This window comes from Euphorbia lathyris, chromosome 3 (genome assembly GCF_963576675.1).
Source record: "Euphorbia lathyris chromosome 3, ddEupLath1.1, whole genome shotgun sequence".
NCBI lineage: Eukaryota > Viridiplantae > Streptophyta > Magnoliopsida > Malpighiales > Euphorbiaceae > Euphorbia > Euphorbia lathyris.
This window is the reverse complement of record NC_088912.1, coordinates 26,197,886-26,221,682: the sequence shown is the minus strand read 5'-3', so window position 1 is coordinate 26,221,682 and position 23,797 is coordinate 26,197,886. Positions and strand designations below refer to the sequence as shown.

Below are 23,797 nucleotides of genomic sequence, written 5' to 3'. Positions count from 1 at the left end.
TACAGGTTCTAAATGATATAGGTTATTGGAGAACTGCTGGTGATAACTAATATGTCATATTAGTGTCAATCATATTAGAGTCAACCATATCAGTGTTAATGACTAAGATTTTAATCCAACAATATGCGAATATCAAAAGAGACAAGTCTCTAAAGAAAAGATGAAGTACGAGGAAAATATATTAAAACCTAATAAGAAAAGTTGGGGGCTTATATAGAAACAAAAAGTTAATTTTGAATATTAGTAATTAATAATTTATTTTGAATATTACTTTCATGAGTTGTCATTTGCCTGATTTAGTCTAATCTAATTTTTATGTTTAGAATAAATATATTTAATTTAGTCCTATGCAATCTTTGTGGCAAGGTCAAATATATTTAAGGGAAAAGTATAAAAATAAACCTTATGGTTACATTTGTTTTCGAACAACACCCATGTGATTTAAAAGTTTGCAAAATGGTACCTTGAGGTTCATTTCGTTAGCAAACACATACCAAATTGACTAACGGTGTTAAAAATCAAAGGAAAAAAAGTTAATTTAGTCATTATATTTATTTATTTTATAAATTAACCTCATTATTATCTAATTATCACAAAAAAACTCTAAAATAAAAAATAAAAATTAATTACACCATCTTCTCCATTTCTCTTTAATTTTTAATTTTTTTCTTCTTTCTCTCTGCTCTTTGTTAATTTCTCTCTCAAATCATTGAGTTTCACTCACTTTCAGTCCCTTTAGGTATATTTCAAGTATCTCATTTTTATTTCCAAAAGGATTTTCTGCCAGTTTCAACATTTCTGCATATATATATAAGAGCACCTCTAGTGGGTGTTACAATCTTGTTGTTTGTAACACTCAACCACTAGATGTGTTATATCTTTGTTGTTACAATTTTTGGGAAGTTACTTACTGAAGTAACAAACAAAATTTTAGATTGAAAAAGTAATAAAAGAGATAGAAAAAAGAGGGTGAATAACACGCAGGCTCCATTTTAGAGGGTGACAACCACGCTCTTTAAACTCTTGTATATTCAAGAGTTGTATTGTGTTTGAGTGGCAGACCATTGTCTGCCACTCCTTTTTTTTAGTACTTCTTCTTTTTTTTTTTTTATAAATTAAATCAATTACTTTTTTACCTCCATTAGAGGTGTTATATCTTTGTTGTTACAATTTTTGGAAAGTTACTTACTTGAGTAACAAACAAAATTTTAGATTGAAAAAGTAATAAAAGAGATAGGAAAAAGAGGGTGAATAACACGCAGGCTCCATTTTAAAGGGTGGCAACCACACTCTTTAAACTCTTCGAGAGTTGTATTGTGTTTGAGTGGCAGACCACTGTCTGCCACTTTTTTTTTCAGTACTTCTTTTTTTTTTTATAAATTAAATCAATTACTTTTTTACCTTATTTTTTTATTTGTAATTTGAAATAACAAAAGATATAGTGGTGTATTGTTTGTTGTGTATAGGTGGCATGTTATTGTAACAAGGGTTTGTTATAACCACTATGGGTGCTCTAAGCATCATCATCGAAACCCTAACAAACGCAAAACAAGAAAAAGAAATGGCTCTCTCACCTCATCTTTTGACACTCCTCATCTCTCTTTTATTACTCCTCCCTTCATCTGCTTCTGCTATGTTCAGTAAAAAGGTATCAGAAGATGTTCAGAATCAGATCTGCTAAAAAACCGGTGACCTAACCTACTGCTCCCAATTTCTGAAATCAATTCCTGATGCAAACACAGCCACTCTTCATGATCTTACAAAAACTGTCATTAGTTTAGCACACAACACATCTGATGATAATCATGCGACTATGAAATCGTTAATGTCCCAAACTTCTGATCCTGAATTGAAGAAAAGATACACAGCGTGTTCAACTGATTTCAGCCAGGCAAGTAATTCTATTTCAGACGCTGCCGTTTCGTTCCAATCTGGTAAATTTTCCGATGCTAGTGCAACAGACAAGGATGCCGGTACGGATGTGTTGGAAAAATTTGAATAAAATTATATATTAATTTAAATACCAACAAATACATCCTTTCATGAACAGTTGTGTTCGTCGTGAACAGTCGTGTTTGTCCGTGTACAGTCGTGTTAGTTCGTTTAAAGACATATCATTTAGAGTTCTATTTATATAGAATGGATTGTCAAAATTCACAAGTTGCAAAAAGATGAAAAAGTTGTTGTTGAAGTTTTTCAAAATACTCTTTGTCTGTTCACATTGTTTTTGTTTTCCTACTCCAGTGATAACTAGGCTACACACGGTTTGAGTTCGCTTGCGTAATCTGTTGTATCCTGGGAGACGATCGTCAATAGCGACGACATCTATCTTAAGGAAACGGCTAATACAGGATGCTCACAACTGCGAAAATGAGTGTAGTCCATTTGAATCAATCTAGTAACTAGATCATTCAATATGATGTGGGAAAGGAGAGTAATATTTTTTATTTACCATGTTGCTTGGATGAGCTTGTTAAGATATTTGAAATATATTTAAAGGGAGTGAAAGTGAATGAAACTCAACGATTTTAGAGAGAAATTAGAAAAGAGGAGAGAGAGAGGGAAGAGAGAAAGAAGAAAAAAATAAAAAATTAAAGAGAAATTGAGAAGATGGTGTAATTGAATTTTTATTTTGGGCTTTTTTATAATAATTAGATAATAATGAGTTAATTTATAAAATAAATAAATATAAGGATCAAATTAATTCTTTTCCCTTAGACTTTTAACACCGTTAGTCAATTTGGTATGCGTTTGTTAACGAAATGAACCTCAAGGTACCATTTTGCAAACTTTTAAACCATATAAGTGTTGTTTGTAACCACACGGTTTATTTTTGTATTTTTTCCTATATTTAATTTAGTTCTATCCAATCTTTATGTTTTGGTCGACTAATTTAATATTCCATCCATTCTAAAATAAATGTCGTTTTAAATTTTTTAATTAGTTCTATTTTATTTGTCATTTTATATTATCGATGTATTTTTTTTAAAATTTACAAAAAAGAACAAATTTACACTTATTAAATAAGAGAAATTTAGTAATTAAATTAAATAATTCAAATTGAGTAACATTTGAGTATTTTTTTTTTTTTTTGATAAACATGCTTATAACTCCATTAAATTAAAACACAATAAGTACAGTAATAAAACAACAGTAAGGAATCAAACCTTACAAGATCTACAAATGCATACAAAAACGCAAAACAATAATAAAAATATATATTTATCGTAAATCGAAATCTGCAGAAAAGTAGATACAATGTTGCAATTTTATCCTTAATGTTGGAAGCCAAGAGCAGTTTTACCCCTAACGTTGATAAATTGGGTCAATTTGAGAAATAATTCATCAAAATGTCCTCTCGGTCATGAATCTTGTCATCTACAACACATGCGTTATTTTATCAGTAACAAATCACAAACATATGTTGTGATGTGAAAAAAATATTAAAAATATACTGTCTTTTGTTCGAATTAGACAAAAAAAAATTAAAAAATTCACCGAATTTATAAATATTAATCTCCAATTTTATTATTAAATTACAAAAAACATTATATCCTTTTTTTTTGAACAAATTGATATGCAATTGGTGCAAAATAAAGAAAAAAAAATGACTGTATTTTATAATAGTGTCTGAAATTGATCCAATTTATCAACGTTAGGGGTAAAATTGCTCTTGGCTACAAACATTAGGGGTAAAATTGCACCATTTTAGACGTTAGGGGTAAAATTGCTACTGACCCAAAACGTTAGGGGTATGTTTGCACCTTAACCCTAAAAAGAAGCAGTATAGGTAGAGGCAGCAGATCATTTTCAAGTTATGACAGATCATATAGATGTCAATTGCCACCTCGTAATCGTCGACCTACTTAGCATTAGAAGTTTTTTTTAAAGACATTTTTTTATCGAATAGCAATTATATATTAAAGTATATTTTTTTCAATTAATGCTATTTTGTCTAAATTTTTTTTTATATAATGCTATTTTGTCTAAAAAAAAATTTATATAGAGTTTTGCCCACCCCTCCATCAAATCCTGGATCCGCCACTGCTTCAGCATTTAGGTCATTCCGAATATTCGGATATGAATCTTTTCTTTTGATGCAACCACGTAGATCTATTGATCCATGAACAAGATAAACCGCTTCCGCACTTGCTAAATTCGAAAATGATATAAATGAAAGAATAATAGAGAGAATACAATTCAAACGCATGAAGATATCCGATAAAATATATAGAAACTGACTAAAAAAATAACAAAGAAAAACACATCAAATCTAACCCGGTGGGGTAAGAAGAAGGAAGACAAACTTCCTTATTTCTTTCCTACTCAAAGTATCAAAGTAGATCTTAAAACAACAATATGAAACTAACAATTGAGTAAATTACTCATATTAGAGATTTAGTAATTAAATTACACTATTTATCAAAAAGAAATTTGCTTGCTTATTCAGGCCAATCAGATGGACCGCGTTGTCCAACTGCGACAAAGGAGCGGGGCAATTTCGTCATTTCTCTCATGTGATTTTTTAGTATAAATTATTAAGCAGAGAGTATTACCAATAATCAATCAATCCCTAGGCGTTTAACAATTAGAAAACTCGAGCCTATCTGCTGTAAATCGCTCTCTCAAGGTATGTCTGTTTTCTTCGTTCTCTTTTTTCAGTTTTCAGTTTCGTTAATCTAATAGCTCCTCGAATTGCTCTATTGGCTATATGCTGTTTGATTTGATGAGTTATTGTTTTATGATTCGGTATTTTCATGATCTCATGTATTCTTTGAATTTGGGATTTTTCTGGTTGGAATCTAGTCCCACTCAGGGAAATTTCACAGTGATTTTGACTTGTTATTGGATGGATTTAAAAGAGAATTTAACCTGATGAGATCGTTGGTTTTGTGGTTCATCTTCCAAATTTCGAATCTAGGTTTCAATTATTTATTAGGGGCAACGATGATCATGATTAATGGTGGTGTTAATAAATCTTGATTTAACGAGTTCCTTTCTGATTGAATTATGATGCTGTAGAGCTGATTGATGATGTTGCCCATAGCACGATTTTGTTGAGGCGTTGCTCATTTTTAGTTTATGAGATGTTTGCTCCTTGATTGCTGAAATCCTAATAGAATGTCATGACGAATGTTGATAATGTAGGAATCAAATTAATAATTTTGGGCTTTTTTATTTTATTTAAAGATATATTGCTCTATATGTCCCATAGGCTTCTGTATAGGTTCTGACATGCTACTTGTCCATGTGAAACTATATTATTTACAGTTTTCTTATGTTCTATATATTTAAGGAAAACAGCTGGTTCATGCCCTAACCCTTACCTGTATATTCAATTAGGTCGCCTTTACCTCTCCTATTCCATCCAATTGCGTCCCAGTTCTCCTCGATTTTGGACAATTCAGCCCCTAACATGTGGCCTATTAGAAGCAATTAATATATTAGAGAAAAAAATAATATTTAGACATGGGTCCCCAACAGCAATTGTGGGCATTTTCGTAAATTTTGAATAATAATTAAGCATTAAGTGTCAGGTATAATTGAAGTCCTCCATTTGTTAAATACCCTCCGACAACAAAAAAATGTCTGATAGAGTCTCCTCCATCATTGTTGTTTCCCTCAATAAACAGTCTTCCCTTTTTGGCTGTCTCAAAATTCTCATAGAATCACTCAGGATTTTCCCCAAAAACAAACACATTTACTTCTTAATCCTTATCTTCATCACTCTCCCCCTCTCTCTTCTCCATTTTTCTCAATCCCTTTCCTCTTATCCAATCAAAACTCGAATTCTTCACCTGGAATATCTTGCCACTCGGGCTGCCACCCGCATTGAGTCTCTCCAAGTCTGGAGAGAGTCTCGTGAGTTTGCTCTCTCCCTCTTTCATTTAAAACTCTTCTATTTCTTACCCACTTATTTTCTCTCCCTCATTGCCGCCATAACGGTCATCACCTCCACAGCATATGCTTATAATAAGACACCCATAACTATTCAATTTGTTTTCTCCACTATCAAACTCACTTGGTTGAGACCATTGCTTACTTCCTTCTACATCTATGCAATTCTGTTATTGTACTCAATTGTACCATACATGCTATTGGATGTGGTTAGGAGCCCCACTCCTTGGTTGAAACTTGTGATATGGGTGGTTGTAGTCAGTGTAGAATTGTACTTAATTGCCGTTTTAGGATTGAGTCTGGTGGTTTCGATTATGGAGATGCGATCTGGGTGGGATGCGATTCAAGTTGGGTGGTGTTTGATGGAAGGGAGGAGGATATGTGGGTGGTTCTTGTGTGGTTTAATGGTGGTTGTAACAGGTGTTATTGGGTGGAGAATGGAAGGATTGGTAGTGGTTAGGGATGATTCCGTGGAGGAGGCGAAATGGATGGTGATGGAGGGATGGGAAGAGGCAATTCTAGTTGGACTCTATGGGTTGGCTCCAGTATGGGGTTTCATTGTAACTACAGTATTTTACTGCGAATGTAAAAAAAAGCATGGGGGGAGATCTGAGGAGGAGCTGCATCAACAAGACTAAGCGAGTTTTGATTTGCTGAAATAGCCTAAGAAAGTTCATTGCTTAGATTTTTTGATTGGCAGTTTGATTATTTTATTTGCTATGTAAAGTTTCATTTGATGAGTTGCTGTTATACGATTTCATGCTCTCATATTTTGGTTAACTCTTTGAATTGGATTTATTTTTGGAATTTTTTTACCTTACTGGTCATTTAATGGATAGAATAGATAATTGAGTGATTAATTTGGAATATATGCTGGTCAGGAATTGGTTCTGATGTGTTACTGGCAAATTTGAAATGATTTATATAATTTCTACATTATTTGTTTCTATGTTAACATCAGATGCAAATCTTTGTGAAAACACTCACCGGCAAGACCATCACCCTTGAGGTGGAAAGCTCAGACACCATTGACAATGTAAAAGCTAAGATCCAGGATAAGGAAGGGATCCCACCAGACCAACAGAGGTTGATTTTTGCCGGTAAACAGCTTGAGGATGGTCGCACACTTGCTGACTATAACATTCAGAAGGAGTCCACTCTCCACCTTGTTCTTCGTCTCAGAGGTGGTATGCAGATTTTTGTGAAGACACTTACTGGCAAGACCATCACCTTAGAAGTTGAGAGCTCTGACACAATTGATAATGTTAAGGCCAAAATCCAGGATAAGGAGGGCATTCCCCCAGACCAGCAGAGGCTGATCTTTGCTGGAAAACAGCTCGAGGATGGTCGTACTCTTGCCGACTATAATATCCAGAAGGAATCCACTCTCCATTTAGTGCTTCGTCTTCGTGGTGGGATGCAAATTTTTGTCAAGACTTTGACTGGAAAGACTATTACCCTGGAGGTGGAGAGCTCTGACACCATCGATAATGTCAAGGCCAAAATCCAAGACAAGGAGGGGATTCCTCCTGACCAGCAAAGGCTTATCTTTGCTGGGAAGCAGCTTGAGGATGGGCGTACTCTAGCGGACTACAACATTCAGAAGGAGTCCACCCTCCATTTGGTCCTCCGCCTTCGTGGTGGATTCTAGCTAGATCTTTGTATATGCAATATCTCGTCATTGACTCGGTTTCTTCATGGTTACATTTTGGATGCTGATGGTGTTGATTGTTGAACTGTTTATGTTTTCCTGTTTTTGAGATCAAATGTTTATGCATTATACAAAAAATTAACGTTTATGCATGAAGCAAATTCTTACGGTCACTATGCATGAAGCAAATACCTACAGTCACCATGTAAAAATGCGATTCCATTTGCAGAGTCTTTGGCAATAATCATTCTCTTAGACCAGTCGAGGACAGATTTTCTTTCCTTAGCTGTATGTAGTTAGAGTTGTTTTCACATCACACAATGATATGAAAATTGTATATATCACTAAAAAAGAAAATAGTTCAATTAAACTCAGTAGTATATATTTCTGAGTTTAATTGAACTATTTTCCTTTTTAGTGATATCTATCCTCGACTAGTCTAAGAGAATGATTATTGCCAAAGGCTCTTCAAATAGAATCGCATTTTTACATGATGACTGTAAGTATTTGCTTCATGCACAACCTTTAATTTTTTGTGACCATGGAATTAAGTTTTCTTTCAAAAGATTCAACGTGGTATTCTTGATGATGTTTGTTCTGGTTTGTTAGGTGGTGATTATAAGATCATTCATCGGGATATTTGGTTTCAGGATGTCGGAGTGGTCTTAAATGAACTGTGTTTTCTGCTCATCATTTGTGATTTAGATGTATTGTGCTATTTTATTTTCATTTGTTGTTAATTCAAAAGATAATTTTGCTTTCCTACAGTAGGGTTTGGTCTAATGTGGCATTATTTATTTACCAATTCTGTATATGCTATTGTTATCTTTACGTTTGTATCAAACACCTTTCTTGCTTCAAAAAATGAGCAACAAAGGCAATCTTTTCTTTGGGATTCGTTTTTAAGTAGAACTGTCAGTTTCTCTAATAATATGGTAAATTACAATATAACTTAGTTAGTAGCCATGATTAGATTAATTTAGCCTAACTTAAAAATTAGAGTAAAGTTAAAAAAAAAAACTTGTGCTTTCATGTTTTGTTAAACTAGTAGTTATGATATTTTTTTTTTTTTTTGTCTAAACGAGCATTGAGATTTTGTTTGCGATCAAGAGATTAACTGAGGTTTTTCGTTTTATCAAAAAAGATTTAAATTTTTTTAGAATTTTTCATTTTGAGATCGTGGTGAAACTGTAAAATGCAAATTTTATTTAACAAAACATGAAAGCACGAGAGTTATTTTTTAGACTTTACTTCAAGTTACAAATTCTTATAAATTGATTTAAATATAATCAGTTTTAAATTTTAAAATTAATAAAATTTGAATTAATTTACCAAAATTTATCAATTTGAATTTGAGGGATGAGTTAGATATCTTGATTCTAAATTCATCAACTTTAAGAGCTAACTCTTAATTCTGTAAGGACTCGCAATCTGTCCCATAATGGAGAGGAAATTTCAGAATTAACGCAAATGTCAGAATTTGTTCATATGTTTGTGCTGCTTTGTGCAAGAAATGATTATATTGTGATGATTCTACCATTTGAGAAATTATTGAAGATAATTTGGTGCTGGACTGGAATAACATATATGTGAAGCACATATTTTATCCTAAGATTCATTGATAGGGGTGTTTGGAGTACATAAACAAAGTTGCGCACAATGTCGCTTTCTTTATGATATTCGAGGAACTTTCAGAAAGTATAAGCAGAACAATGATCGGTCGCCTCGAGGATAAAACAATTCACTTGTAATACAAATTAAAAGAGACGTTTAAGAAATAAGAAATTTAATTAATTAAAAAATCAATTCCGAAATTAATAAAATAATAATAAAAATTATTATTATTATTCAATAAAAAATTATAGCCACACCGACCCGGTCCGACGGCTCACGTGTATAGTGGACAAACATCAAGTAAGTTTTTATCCTTTCACATAAGTGGAGTACTCATTGGTGCATACCCAAGTGTATAAGGACGAACCATTAGACCAACTCTAATGAGGTATTTTTAGTTGTTACAATCTTAGATTTGGTTGTTACAAACCATTAGACTACTCTTTCTTTTTTTTTTTCTTTTTTTTTTAATTTCAAACCATTAGGCTACTTATTGCAAAAACAAGTTTTTTACAAATTTAAGTAACACAATGTCCATTTCCCTAAAATCCAAAAAGTAGCAAGTTAAGGGTTATGGATAGTCCTAAAGCGTCTGATCTGGCGCGTGGAGTACACGTGCCATATATGGTGAGTTAGGTGGCATCCTGCCTTCACTTTTTACTTTGCAGAAACATTGTAATTTACAATTTGATTTTGTAAAATTATGATTTTAGTCCTGAAAAATTATAGTTTTGATATCTATTATTAATTAATATATTTTTTTGACCCCATAAAATTTTAAAAAATAACTTCTTTCTAGTGGCATATTACTCCACCTTGCTACTTATCTCACCTAAATCACAATGGTTCTTACCAACCATTGTGAATGCTCTTAGATGTGGCAACATAGAGGAGATTATCCGAACCGACGGAAACATAGAATAACCGTAAAAAGCATGGATGGGGACGGAGGCAATTTTTCTCCGAAACCTAAATGGGAATAGGAATGAGGATTGCTATTTCCATCCCGTGTGATCCTAGCCCCGTTACCGTATAAATTTGCGTGGATATCTCTGAATAAACTTCTTAATTTTAAATATCACTCAAAGTATATTAAAAAACTTCAAAAGTTTAATTTATTCAATGTATGAAATAACTCTTTAACTCGTAAATGACAGAGTAAGTGTTCTTTGACATAGACTAATTTAAAACCATAAAAAGTAAACAAAATAATAAATAATATAAAATCATTTCAATTGCATTTTCTTTCTCATTCTGTTTCGACTAGTGTATATATCTTTAACTGAAAAAGTTACTCAAAGAAAAAACTTTAATTAATTATATTATAAAACATCAACCATTTAAAACTACCGTGTTGTGGTTTCGGTATATATACATTAAATGTATTTTTTTGATTAATGTTATTAGTTTATTGAACATAGAGGTTCTTCGTTACTTGTGGGGATCCATATAGAAAAAGGATGAGAATGAAAAAATCCTCAAAATATTCAATAGAAAATTTTCAAAATCGTCCTTGTAAACATTAAGGACGGAATGAAAATACATTTTTACCCACACCATTATCACCCTAATCACCACAAAATGGTTTTTAAACAACGTGGAATACCTTACTTTTCCAACACCTATGATTGCTCAATAGATATTTTTAGGAAAAATGAAAGGTTGGTATACAACTTTTACAAAAAATTTAATTTTCCGACAAGTTGTGCTTAAGCCCCTTAAATTGGGTAAATTACATTCATGGCTATTGAACTTTATCCATTTTTATATTATGGTCACTCAACTTTATTTTTTCCTAGTATAGTCATTGAACTTTACACTTTTTAATATCGGTGGCCACTCAACTTTAACAACTTCTTAAAATGACCGTTAACGACCTCAAAATGAAAATATTCAAGAATTAAAGTTGTTCAGAACGACATTTACCATGAAACCACATTTTTTATTTTAAAAAATCACATTTTTTTGGAGCTTTCTCTCTCTATAAATTCATTTTTTCTCTCCTAACCAAACAACACCTAAATGACCTCAAAACGAAAATTTTCAAGAATTAAAGTTCCTTAGAATATTGTTAACGCTTTGGATTTTTTTATTTTTAGCCGTCAATGGTCGTTTTGAGGCGTTAAGTGATCACTAGTGTTAAAAAGTGTAAAGTTCAGTTGCAATAATATGAAAATGGGTAAAATTTAGTGGTCATAATATGAAAATGGGTAAAATTCAGTGGCCATGAATGCAATTTACCTCTCAATGCTGTGCAGCTGGGAGAAAAGTGCAAGCAGTAAAAAAAAGGGTTCACATGAGTAAATATGAGAACACCTTATAGTACAAAAACCCAGAACCTCAAGTAGTTTACTGGTTTTAGCAAAACCTTGATCATGCTAATAAAAATTGAAAAAAACCATTACCAAGACACAAACAAAAAGTAATCTTGACGTTACATTTCACAAGTTTCCAATAAACACAAAGATCATCTTCATCTTCCTTTCCATTTGGAGCTCTATCAGAATGCCAGAACTCAAGAATCTCAGCAATCCCCCACTCAAAATCCTCATCTTCATCATCTTATTTTCTTTCTTCTACATTCTCGGATTCCAAACAGACCTTTTCAACTCCACTCCTCCTCCTCCTCCCCCAACTCAACCAGACCTACTCAATTGTTCTGATTTCAACTTCTCATTACCTCCCCTAAACTTCCAATCTCACCACACACTTCCTCTCCCCCAAGAAACCGATAAAGATCGTACCTTTTTCAACTTTTGCCCTGGAAACTTCACTTTTTTTTGCCCTTGTCATGACCCATTGAAGGAAGTGTTGTTTTCGACTGAAAGATTCTTCCACAGAGAGAGGCATTGTGGTGAAACTAGTGAGAAATTGAAGTGTTTGGTTCCTGTTCCTGATGGGTATAAAAAGCCGTTTCTTTGGCCAAAAAGTAGGGACTTTGCCTGGTTCAAGAATGTGCCTTTCAAGAAGCTAAGTGTGTTTAAGAAATCGCAGAATTGGGTTAGATTGGAAGGTGAATTGCTGGTTTTTCCTGGTGGTGGGACTTCGTTTAAGAAAGGAGTTAAGGGTTATGTTGAGGAGATTGGACGTTTAGTGCCTTTGAAATCTGGGACTATTAGGACTGTTCTTGATGTTGGATGTGGGGTAAGTTATTTTGGGATTATAATCTTTCTTTTAAATGCATATTTTTAGTGATTTTGGATGCTAATTCGGGTTTTCGTGTTATAATCGTGTTTTGTTATGTCAAAAGTATGGGCGTTAATTGGGTTGTAAATATGATATAAATGCATTAAAAATGATGAACGAGTAATGTTAATGGGATTATTTATGTCTATGTAAATTGTATTATCTTGTTAGAAATTCGTTAGTGTTATTCTTATTCTCCAGCTGCACTTATTATATTCTGAATTTGTCTTTTCCTCTCCTTTTTTTCTCAATAAAATATTCTGTTATTACTGAAAAAGAACAATAAACAAATATGAATGATTAATGTGGTTTTATCTTTTCGATTGAAACGTTTCTATTGAAAAAAATGGAGACTTTTTCCTTATGATTTAGGAAACTCAATTTCGGGTAATGTCAAAGTCGTGTTATTTCATCTATATATTCTACATGGTGTAAATGCAAGAAAAATGACGATCATGTCAGTCCGGGTGTATTGTATATTTATGCTTGGTTGGAGCATGTTTTCGTAGTTCAGTCCATCGAAATGAATTGTTTATAATGTGCTAACAAAATCTCAGGTTGCAAGCTTTGGGGCATTTCTAATGGACTACAAAATATTGACAATGTCAATAGCACCAAGAGATATACATGAGGCTCAAGTACAATTTGCTCTGGAAAGGGGTCTTCCAGCTATGCTCGGTATACTTAGCACTCATCGGTTGCCATTCCCGTCGAGATCCTTCGATATGGCTCATTGCGCAAGATGCCTGGTGCAATGGACTGCTTATGGTACTCTCAATTGCATTCATTTGATGTTTTGTTACTCATAAAATGTTAATATTGTTAGTACTTTTTCTTATGTGTTCATCCAAATGCAAATGGCTAGGTGGACTCTATCTGATGGAGATTGACCGAGTGTTGCGCCCTGGTGGCTACTGGGTACTATCCGGTCCGCCTATAAGTTGGAAAACTTCCTACAATGCCTGGGAGACGAAGGCGCGCGAGTTAGAACACGAGCAGAACATATTGGAAGATCTTGCTAGGCGGCTCTGCTGGAAGAAAATAGGAGAAAGAGGAGCCCTTGCTGTCTGGAGAAAACCAACGAATCACGTACACTGCGTCAAAAAGGCCCGAACTTTGAAGTCTCGTTTTTGCGTTAGCAATGACGCTGATGCGGGATGGTGAGCTAGTTTAGTCTTCATACATTTAGCCTATGAAACATTAGGCCATTCCTTATGTATTATGCTTATTTCTTGCTAGGTATACGAAGATGGAACCGTGTATTACTCCTCTTCCGGACGTGAAAGAGCTCCACGATGTATCCGGGGGTGCTCTCGAAAAATGGCCGAAAAGATTGAATGTTGCTCCACCTAGAATTAGAAGCCAAGGAATTTCGGTCAGAGCTTACAACGATGAGAACCGGATGTGGAAAAGAAGAGTTGGATATTATGAGAAGATACTTAAGTCTCTCTTTGAAGGTACTTATAGAAATGTAATGGATATGAATGCTGGCATTGGTGGTTTTGCTGCAGCACTGGCTAAGTATCCGGTTTGGGTAATGAATGTCGTACCTTTCGGTGCAAGACAATCGAACAATCTTAGCATCGTGTATGATCGCGGCCTTCTTGGAACTTACACGGATTGGTAAGGTTCAAAGACTTCATTTCTTGTTATACCGTGGCTTTGTTTTGATCTTATAGGTGGCTTAACTCGGGTGACGTGCAGGTGTGAAGCCTTCGATACGTACCCGAGGACGTACGATCTGATTCATGCACACGGCATATTCAGCATGTATAGTAACAAGTAAGTAGTTTAGTTTAGTTCATTTTATTGTTCTTTGTTTCATTTGTTATGTATGATGCAGGTGTGACGTTGTTGATATCCTCCTCGAAATTCAGCGGATTGTTCGACCGGAAGGGGCTGTGATAATAAGAGATCATGTTGATATCATTGTGAAATTGAAAGGCATCACTGATAGGATGAGATGGCGCGGGAAGGTCTTCCACAGCGAAAACGGACGTTATCACCCAGAGAAGATACTATTAATAGACAATTCTAAATAGATATGATTGGCATCCTAAACATTCTATAACATCACTCAGTTCCTAAGCAAATCCAATAGTTTAGATAATGTATTAGCTACGTTACACGGAAACGGATACGGAAAATGCGTAACCGCATAAGAGACTTGTATGCTGCCTAACTCGAGATCTTCGAGATCTTCAGTAGCATATTTTAACCAATTGTAGAAGGTAAGAAACGTACAAACAAAGCAAAACCATGAAGTATAAACGTATAAACATTTTTTGAGCATTGTGCTAAATGAAGATATTACAAGTTATTCATTAAAAAAAATTAATATTTTCGTATAACAATAATGTTTCTACAAAATGAAATACTAAAATATTTTAATTTGATTATTGACATAATAAAAATAATTTAATTAGATAATAATAAAATTGGGCCTTTTAAGACTTTTAGGTTGTTCTAAATATTTCCGGGATAAGTTAATCTTCACTTAATTTTTGATATAATAAATAATAAAAATAATTTAGTTAAATATTGTAATAAAAAAAATTAAATCCCTTTAAATTTGGAGTCTAGTGCATGGAAACTGTTTAACCTCTCTCCTCCTATGTTTCTGGAGACGGGGATGAGAATTGTTTTTTATCCTCCATAAACGAGGACGGAAGCGAGATGGGAATATGTATTTCCATCCTATAGGGATCCTCATACCCGTCCTCAATATTCCTCTTATTTAACATTTTTTTTTTGTTCTTTATATATATTTTTTTGCGATTCTTTTTAGAGTTATTAGGTTTAGTCAATTTTATTGTTTCTTTCTACCACTCAACTCAAACTCAACCTTATTCTTTATCATTTTACTATGCGAAATGTCAAAAAATTCGAAATAAAAATATCCCGTTAAGATTTCAGGGATGAGGAAAGGAAATTCCATATTTGGTGTGGACATTGAAGAGAGGAAGGCAATAGGAATGGAAGGGTTGACTGGGAGACTGGGAGCCAATTCAACTTGTAATGTTTACCCGTTTCAGTTGACTTAAAATTTAAGGACAATGTGTAAAACATTTACAACAATGAGCAATTTTATTTTTAATATTAACAAGTTAGGTTAATTGAAAAAATTATTCATCAAAGATTAGTGGCTTAACGTGACCAAAAATAAAAGTGGCTTAATGTATCTAAATAAAAAATCTCTGAAAACCTAATCCCCGCTGCCGCCGTGCCGAAATGGGTAGAGTGATTCGCGCCCAACGTAAGGGTGCCGGCTCCATCTTCAAGTCCCATACCCACCACCGGAAAGGTCCCGCCAGATTCCGCTCCCTTGACTTCGGCGAGCGAAATGGATATCTGAAAGGGGTGATTACAGAAATCATTCACGATCCGGGTCGTGGAGCTCCGTTGGCCCGTGTCACTTTCCGCCACCCATTCCGATACAAGCACCAGAAGGAGCTGTTCATTGCTGCCGAAGGAATGTATACTGGTCAGTTTGTATACTGTGGGAAGAAGGCTAATTTGATGGTCGACAATGTTTTGCCTTTGAGATCGATTCCTGAGGGAGCTGTGGTTTGCAACGTTGAGCACCATGTCGGTGATAGAGGTTCCTTTGCTCGATGTTCAGGCGATTATGCTATTGTTGTTAGTCATAATCCTGATAATGGAACTAGCAGGTATGAATTCAACTTTTCTCTTTTTTGTTTCCTATCATTAGATGCAAGATCTTAGATGTTTTAGAAAAATTGGTTGTCAGAGATTCGAATTTGTTCAAGTACTAGTTCCTGAACAACAAATCAACAGAAACTACTTTACTTCCTCTATCCTCAGGGCCTAGGAAATTTCAATTAAACAATCTATATTTTTACAACTATTAGTTTTCATTTGTGCTTCCCGTAGGGTAGGGTTTAATTTGGATATGTAGGAGTGTGGTGATCTTGAATTTAATTCATGTGGATTTTTGAGTTGTTGATAACTTATTAGGCAAAAAGCATCCTTAGGATCTGAGGCCTTGTTCATGCTGATTCTGGTTGATTTCGGTGGATTGAGCCTTGATACTTCATTTCAGCACATTTCATCACATCAATTAAGCCAGGACTTTTAGGTTTGGTCGCATTAAGCCATTATACATTTCATCTACTTCCGAAACTTTTAGATTAAACTGAAAGCCTCTGGAGGGGATTCCTCATATTCTGAAAGGCACTATATGGGTATTTGTGACAGCTGTTTTGTTTCGGTTAAGCCTGATTGTGTTCTGTTGCTCTTTCTGTTGCTTTCTTGCCTAGTTTCTACTGCCTGCACTTCCTCTAAAATACTTACAAGGTCTGAATTTAATATCCAGAGTTTCTTATGTCCTAAATTGTTTCCCAGAATCAAGCTTCCTTCTGGAGCAAAGAAGATTGTCCCGAGTGGTTGCAGAGCTATGGTTGGTCAAGTAGCCGGTGGAGGGAGAACGGAGAAGCCTATGTTGAAGGCAGGAAACGCTTATCACAAATACAGAGTGAAGAGAAACTGCTGGCCAAAGGTTCGTGGTATTGCCATGAATCCAGTGGAGCATCCACATGGTGGTGGTAACCACCAACATATTGGTCACGCTAGTACTGTTAGGCGTGATGCACCTCCCGGACAAAAAAGTTGGTCTTATCGCTGCAAGGAGGACTGGTCGTCTTCGGGGGCAAGCTGCTGCCACAGCTGCTAAAGCTGATAAGGCTTAGTGCATAGATTAGTATCAATACAGTTGTTGTCTTTAGAAAGTTACTTTGGTACTAGTATTTGAAGTTTTGTTGCTCTGTCCATCTATATGTTACAGCGTTATTTTTCTTTTAATTTTGATAAACAACATTTTGGCAACAGTTTCTAATTTGGTGATTTTGTGCATCTTTAATACCATGCCAAATGCCAAGAAAACAAAGGTTTGGGGATGAGGACAGGAAGAATCCCCGATTGGTCTGAATGCAATAGTAATTGATGGGTTGACTGGCAGACTCAGACTCAATTCAACTTGTAATGTTTACTGTTTCAGCCCATTGGGCTTGGAACTTTAGAAGTTTGACTTTAAATTTAAGGGTAAATTACATAATAATCAAGAATGACTTGATTTATTACAAATAACTCATCCTTGTAAAACATAATACAACTATGTCAAATTATCTTAATCTATACAACTTTTATCTCTTTTTCCTATTTTCTCTTTCTTTCTCCCTTATTTCCTACAGGGAATTCCTTCTTTTTCCTTTCTGTCGGCGAGGACTTCCTCCTATAGGTTCATAGTCCGGCCATATATTTTCAGTCCACTCCTTTAATCTGTAGCGCAATGAGGTCTCAACGGAAGGAGCAATGACCCCGAATCTTCTTCCTCTAGCCTATAAGAAACGAAGAAAGCCAGGGATGAACTGGGATGAACTGTATTCCTTCTGCCACTGCTCCTATTCAAGTTTTAGAATAAAAAAACAAAAACAACTCATAATTTGAAAAAAAGAAAAGAAAACTGAAAGCACCTTTCATGTCGATTTTTTCTCTGCATTTTTTACTTTATGTGAATTCATGAACCTATTGTTTAATAGTCTTTAATTTTGTCAGTACTTCCTAAAACTCCATTAAATCAGCAAGATGAGAAAAAAGATTGAATTCATATTAAAAGTCTTATAAGAGCAACTGTCTTTAGTGATTAGGCATAAATCCCTCTTCCATCCTTACTGTTTGTTTCTGTTGATTTCCAAGTTCATTTTAAACTCAGACATTAGCAGTTCATTATAAAGTTTTATTGTGAAAGGTTTGAAGATTGAGTCACCTGAACAAAAACATGATGATTTGATTTGGGGAAATTGGTGGATTGAATTTCTTAATTTGTTTGTCTAATTGTATAAGAGGTTTTGGCCCTAATAAGAAATCGATTTGTTGGAGAACTTCCAAGTTTTATAGGAAATCTTTCAATCCAGTTAAAAATATTAACAATCTGAGAGAATCCAATTCATGGTAGCATTCTGTTGAGATTAAAAATCTTGTTAACTTGTGACTGTGTTTAGGGTTTGAATTATAACATTTTTTGGATCCATTCTTTTCTCATTAGACTTCACATTGTCGTAACTTCACTAGATTGACAATGGATACCATCCACCGAAGGAAACTGTAAAAACCTTCAAAATTTCTATGAATTGAACGTTACTGTGTATAGATAATAGAAAATGAAATTGAAAAACTGAGAACCAAGAAGAAAAGTAAAGAAAACGATAAAGACCAAAAAAAGTAAAAAGGGGTGGGATAGTGGGTACCTGAATATAGGAATAAATTATCTTTAATTAATAATAAAATAAGTAACTTAATGTCTATTAACTGTAATCTGACAAAACTAGAATTACTTCAAACAAATTCTGATATTTCAAATTGAAAATTACAATGATGATAAAAGAGTAAGATAGAAGATAGTTAACTGTAAAAAAGAATTGAGAGTTGTTTTTATATGTAATTTCCTCTAAATTTAATGTGCTTACAAAGTTTAAACTCGAATATGTTTTAGTTTAGGCTTAAAGCAATTTTTGGCCTTTGACCTATCCAAAATTTTATCATTTGGCCCTTGACCTATTGTTTGGTCACATTTGGCCCCTGATCTATCCTATTTGATGAAATTTCTCCCAATTTGTATAAATAATTAACGGAATCGTTATCTCATTGACAAGTAACGATATTTTGACACTTGAACTTGAAACGTGATATTTCTTAAAGTTTTTTTTGCCACATTATGTAGAAATAATTAAATAAATTAAAAAATAAAAAAATAAAAAACAAATCTGAAACTAAAATCTATTAAGTTCAAATATCAAAATATCGATAACGATTTGGTGAAGTTTGAATACAAATTGGGTGAAATTTTAAGGGCCAAATGTGACTAGATAATAGATCAGGGGCCAAATAATAAAATTTTAGATAGATCAAGGACTAAATAGTGCTCTAAGCCTTTAGTTTAAAATAAACATATAAGTTTTCTTTACTAATAATAAAACTTTAACCAAATAAGTTTTTAAAGTCTGAGACTATAATTTTTAAAAAATTACTCAAAACCTTAGGAAATTAATTTTCGATTAAGTTTATAAAACAACAATATTTAACTTATTTGTTGAAGATAGCTTCAGTTGTAGATTTTTCTGCTTTTGGGATAATGCCAATCCTTTGTTGAGAAGATGAATCTTCTCTTTTTCTTGAGAGTATTGGCTTGGGATTCAAAGGCAATTTCTAAGCTTGAAACTTTCTCTTTCAAAGTAATCACATCAGCTTCAAACTTGTTCCTAGCCTTCGAGAAATCGTCTGAGTTTTTCTTCAACTGGTTGAAAACTGCTGGTAGAGTTTGCAAACTTCTGGTTGATTTCTTATTGTTGAGCGATTTCCGCAAGTGCACGGTTTCGCTTGTAGTAATAAAAATATCGATCCCACAGAGAACGCATTTTAACGAAAATTTATATTAATTTAGTTTAAATACGACTTAAGGTTTATTAAATAGATAAACGTTATTTGAAATTGGATTTGGTTTTGAAATTGCTAGAAATAGAATTAGATTAAAGTATTTAGATGTTAGAAATTATTTATGATTTAAAAGTTAATTTGCAAGACAGGAACATTTAGAACTTTTTAGAAAAACAAATAAATGTATTCGTTTGCATTGAGCAAAGAAAACAACTTAAACTTTGTATCAATTATGATGATGAAATAAATGACGGAACCTCTAATTAAGTGGCTTTGAACGCGACAAAACCCTTTCGGGATAGTTGCCCTTACTCAAATTAAAACTCTTTCGAGATGATAATTTGCCTAAGTGTTCAACAAAGTTTCCTTGTAATGATTTTGAATTCAACTGCGTATTAATGAAAACACCAGCCTCACTTATATTGGATTGGTTACCATAAGTGCTGCATAACGATTTGTCGAATAGAACGGACTTTATTAGATGAAATATAAATTGATACAAGTTTACAGAGTGAAATCGCATGGACCCTTCGAGGGCGTGCAAGTGAACGGATTGATCAGTCCCTTCCTTGGGTTTCCTTAGGAGGTTGTCAGGCTCGGGGGCGGATCCTTTTACTAATTCTTCTCGTCGAATCTTTGGAATGAAGAATAATCTCATCTCCCACCAAAATGTAAACTAAACTGGAACAATGTCTAAACGCTTCTAAACTTGTTATTATTGAGTAAACAATGTGTGTACAGCATATTGTTTTGAACAGAAATAAAATCTAAACTCTGACTCTTTTCTGAGTTAGAGTTTCTACATAAACTCTGCACTAATCTAACTCTCTCAATATTACATTACATTACATAACATAACATGTTACATAAAATAAAAACAACAACAACAACAACAACCTTTCTCTCCATATCAACTCTTTATTTATAGATGTTGAAGGGTTGTGACTGAAGTGATGTATCCGTTGGTTAAGAGTCGTGTCCGTTGTGAAATGACGTCTTTATCCACTTGAACGAACGTGTTTCTTGGATTTCAGCATGTGTTAAATGCTCTTTGTAAATTTTCTGCACTTACCGAGGATAGGAATCCTCGGCCATGAATGACGTAGCATTGAGTTAAGCTTCGGACGAAGGGTAGAAATAGCTATACCACGCGTGTCGCGGCCGCCGGTCCGAGATTCACTGTCGCGGCCCGGCAAGTTTTCTTACTTCTTGCTTTCGTTCGTGTCCTCGACTTGGCGCTTTCGATTTACATCGTCTTTGACTCCTTTTGAAGGGTTTTTCTTCTGTTTTAGATCCTTTTTCGTTCCTATTTGGATTTTACCAAATATTTAGGTACCTCGCAAGAAAGAAAGATATTCGAAAGTAAAAGTAATCTAAACAGATATAAATAACACAAATATGTAATAAAAATGATGTAAATATTAATGATATTTTAGGTATATTTTGGGCTTAACAAATCTCCACACTTAATCTTTTGCTAGTCCCGAGCAAAATTCCACTGAACTTATTCCTTAACTAATCTCTTTTTGAAAATAAAACATATATCTTTGTGTTTACTTTTTAAATTAGTTAAGCCGAAAAGACTAACTTCGCATGGCAAATTTATACGCAAAATATCAAACTAACTTAGTATAAATACGATATATCATTCGTCTTGTATTTCAATGTTTAAATTGAAGTATTCGGGACGATGTAAGCACGCATGTTATTGAGTCTTTCATCTCAAGGCATTTCAAAGCACCAAATTTCCTTTCCCAAACCTAAATTATTATATATGAGTATAAAGTTTAATTTACTTGCTTAGTTACGCCCGTGATAAGGGTGGTCTCGATCGTAACTTTATATGCATTTTATTTGTGTTCGCTTAAGAGGTACCGACCATGCCATGGGTGGACGCAATCGTTACTTTAAACTTTAAACACGCTTAATTTTTTCTTATTTAAACGTTCCTTCCATACCTCGATTGTGATAAGGGTGGTCGCAACCGTGGCCAAAAGTAAACGGTACTTAATTTTTCTTCCCTTTCATACCTCGACTGTGATAAGGTTGGTCTCAGTCGTGGCCAAAAGTTAAGAATACGATTTATTGATTAATTAATATGAATTGGGAAAAAGAAAGTTAGCACATTCATCATATATTGACTTAAAATTCAACATGTATTATGGCTAAAGTTTCCTTAAATACTTCAATTGGTGTTAATGTAAGACAAAATCAAAACCGAGCTAAAAATTGTTAGTTCAATTTAATGCCTATAAACCTAATTGAAAATTTAAAATAAGATTTATTGTATCATGAATTTCATGATATGAAATAGAGATTAAAAATAAAGAATTTTTTACTTAAATACATTTACTCGAGACAATTTTACTTAAAATCGTGTCGAATATTTGTGAAAAATATTTTGAAAAATATTACCCGTATAGAAATATTATTTCTATCGATAATGATAACCTAAAAATAATCATAAGTTATGTTTTTAATTTATGATTAAATTATAAATGTATAAAAATGATATTTCATAAAAATGTTAAGTCTTTTCATTTGTTGCAATATATATATTTAAAGTGTTGCAATATATTTTTGAAAACAAGTGAGTGTTGCATACATTCATTCATTTGCATACATTCATTCATTCATTCGTTTGTATAAAAATGATATATGTATATATCTCCTCCCACACTTAAATTGGACCATGTCCTCATTGGTGCAAAAATTGATAAAACACGAAAAATGGTACGAAAAGAAATCATACGAATGAAGAAAGAAAAAGTATGAAATTAAAGTATCCAAATTAAGATATTAAAAGTGTACCAAACATAATAATAAAAAAATAGGTGTATTGTAACAAATCAAAATAAATGAGTAAAGAAAAGTTTAGATATAACCTGATTACGTGAACGTGAATCTGGTGGAGACGGTGTGGTCACTACGCCTTGACGACGGAAAAATGATAATAACCGGCGTCGGGTTGACGTGTGTTCTCGCCTTAAAGTATGATATTAGTGCCCACCACGGATCATCTTTGGAATGCTTGTAACAAAATCATCTAACCATACTGTTGTGCTTGTGTGAAGGAAACAACACGCCTCTCCTATGCATCGGCTTCAGCATCCTCTTTAATACTATTACCATGTGAACTTGTAGTAGCAACATCGAACATGTAAAACTAGCCAACACCTTTTTAACAAGCCCCAAAAGAAAAAAAATTTATTGAAATAGAAATTACTATTATCCTGAAAGAGCTTGCTAAAAGTGTACTTGAAAATTTGTCAAAACTTGTTTGGGTGGAAAAATTTATGGCTTAACAATAAAATGTCTTGTATGATATCCAAATCAAATACCCATCTCGCCATCCCAACTTCATAAATGTAACCTAAATCCCTAAATGTAATCCTCTCATTCTCTTGAGCATAGGAAAGATTGACCAAAAAGTCTATAATTGAGTTCTGTTCATAAAAGTGCTTGTACCGCTGCCCGTCCTAATCTGAATTGATGCTTAATGGATGTAGAGGAAACCTTATTAGTAACCGTCTTATGTTTAGGCATGGTGTGGAAAACTTTTAAAAGGTGTGGTTTGGGAAAGAAGAATATTGGGTAGGTAAAAATTTGGTAAAAGTAAAGGTGATATGGTGTGGATTTAATTGTACGGGGAAGAGTTTGGATTGTGTAAGTTGGGTAAAATGGAAAGTGATGTCAGGTTTGTGTAAGGGATAGGTATATATAGGGTGGAATAGAAAGTTTAATAGGTAAAGTAGGAATAGGAAGAGTAATTAGTATAGTTGGAATAGGAAAAGGTGTAAGTAGAGGATGAATAGGAAGAGGTATAGGTAGAGGTTGAATAGGAAAAAGGTTGAAAAATAGGCCAAAAATCCGGACTTGGAGTTGCCTCTAACACGCGTGTCGCGGTCGTGGATGTGTATCCGCGGCCGTGGATCGCGTTTTTCAACCAATTTTTGTCTCTAAAATTTTCGAAGAATTTTCTGAAGTTACCGAGAA

At 33.8% G+C, this 23,797-nt stretch overlaps 3 protein-coding genes and 1 pseudogene across 3 annotated transcripts; all 4 read left to right on the top strand.

Moving 5' to 3' along the window:
- The first annotated feature begins 4,473 nt into the window (after positions 1-4,473).
- LOC136222104 (polyubiquitin 11) lies at positions 4,474-7,695 on the top strand. The gene is made up of 2 exons (XM_066009585.1): positions 4,474-4,630; positions 6,860-7,695. Exon 2 carries the CDS (start codon positions 6,860-6,862, stop codon positions 7,547-7,549), a length of 690 nt encoding a protein of 229 aa, XP_065865657.1. The 5' UTR covers positions 4,474-4,630; the 3' UTR covers positions 7,550-7,695.
- Positions 4,637-6,715, top strand: LOC136222103 (uncharacterized). Its single transcript, XM_066009584.1, has one exon. The coding sequence runs from the start codon at positions 5,586-5,588 to the stop codon at positions 6,534-6,536; it is 951 nt and encodes a 316-aa protein (XP_065865656.1). The 5' UTR covers positions 4,637-5,585; the 3' UTR covers positions 6,537-6,715.
- A 3,867-nt stretch (positions 7,696-11,562) lies between the features above and the next one.
- Positions 11,563-14,582, top strand: LOC136223675 (probable methyltransferase PMT19). Its single transcript, XM_066011793.1, has 6 exons — positions 11,563-12,307; positions 12,907-13,117; positions 13,215-13,509; positions 13,589-13,972; positions 14,054-14,131; positions 14,193-14,582. Exons 1-6 carry the CDS (start codon positions 11,669-11,671, stop codon positions 14,389-14,391), a joined length of 1,806 nt encoding a protein of 601 aa, XP_065867865.1. The 5' UTR covers positions 11,563-11,668; the 3' UTR covers positions 14,392-14,582.
- Positions 14,583-15,501: 919 nt separating this feature from the next.
- LOC136224262 (large ribosomal subunit protein uL2-like) lies at positions 15,502-17,194 on the top strand (annotated as a pseudogene).
- Positions 17,195-23,797: the final 6,603 nt, after the last annotated feature.

Excerpts from the sequence above, each read along its gene's own strand:
- LOC136222103 (XM_066009584.1), top strand. The coding sequence starts at position 5,586 with ATGTCTGATAGAGTCTCCTCCATCATTGTTGTTTCCCTCAATAAACAG.
- LOC136222104 (XM_066009585.1), top strand. The coding sequence starts at position 6,860 with ATGCAAATCTTTGTGAAAACACTCACCGGCAAGACCATCACCCTTGAG.
- LOC136223675 (XM_066011793.1), top strand. The coding sequence starts at position 11,669 with ATGCCAGAACTCAAGAATCTCAGCAATCCCCCACTCAAAATCCTCATC. Across the intron at positions 12,308-12,906 it reads TTCTTGATGTTGGATGTGGG|GTTGCAAGCTTTGGGGCATT; the intron begins GTAAGTTATTTT and ends ACAAAATCTCAG. Across the intron at positions 13,973-14,053 it reads CTTGGAACTTACACGGATTG|GTGTGAAGCCTTCGATACGT; the intron begins GTAAGGTTCAAA and ends GGTGACGTGCAG.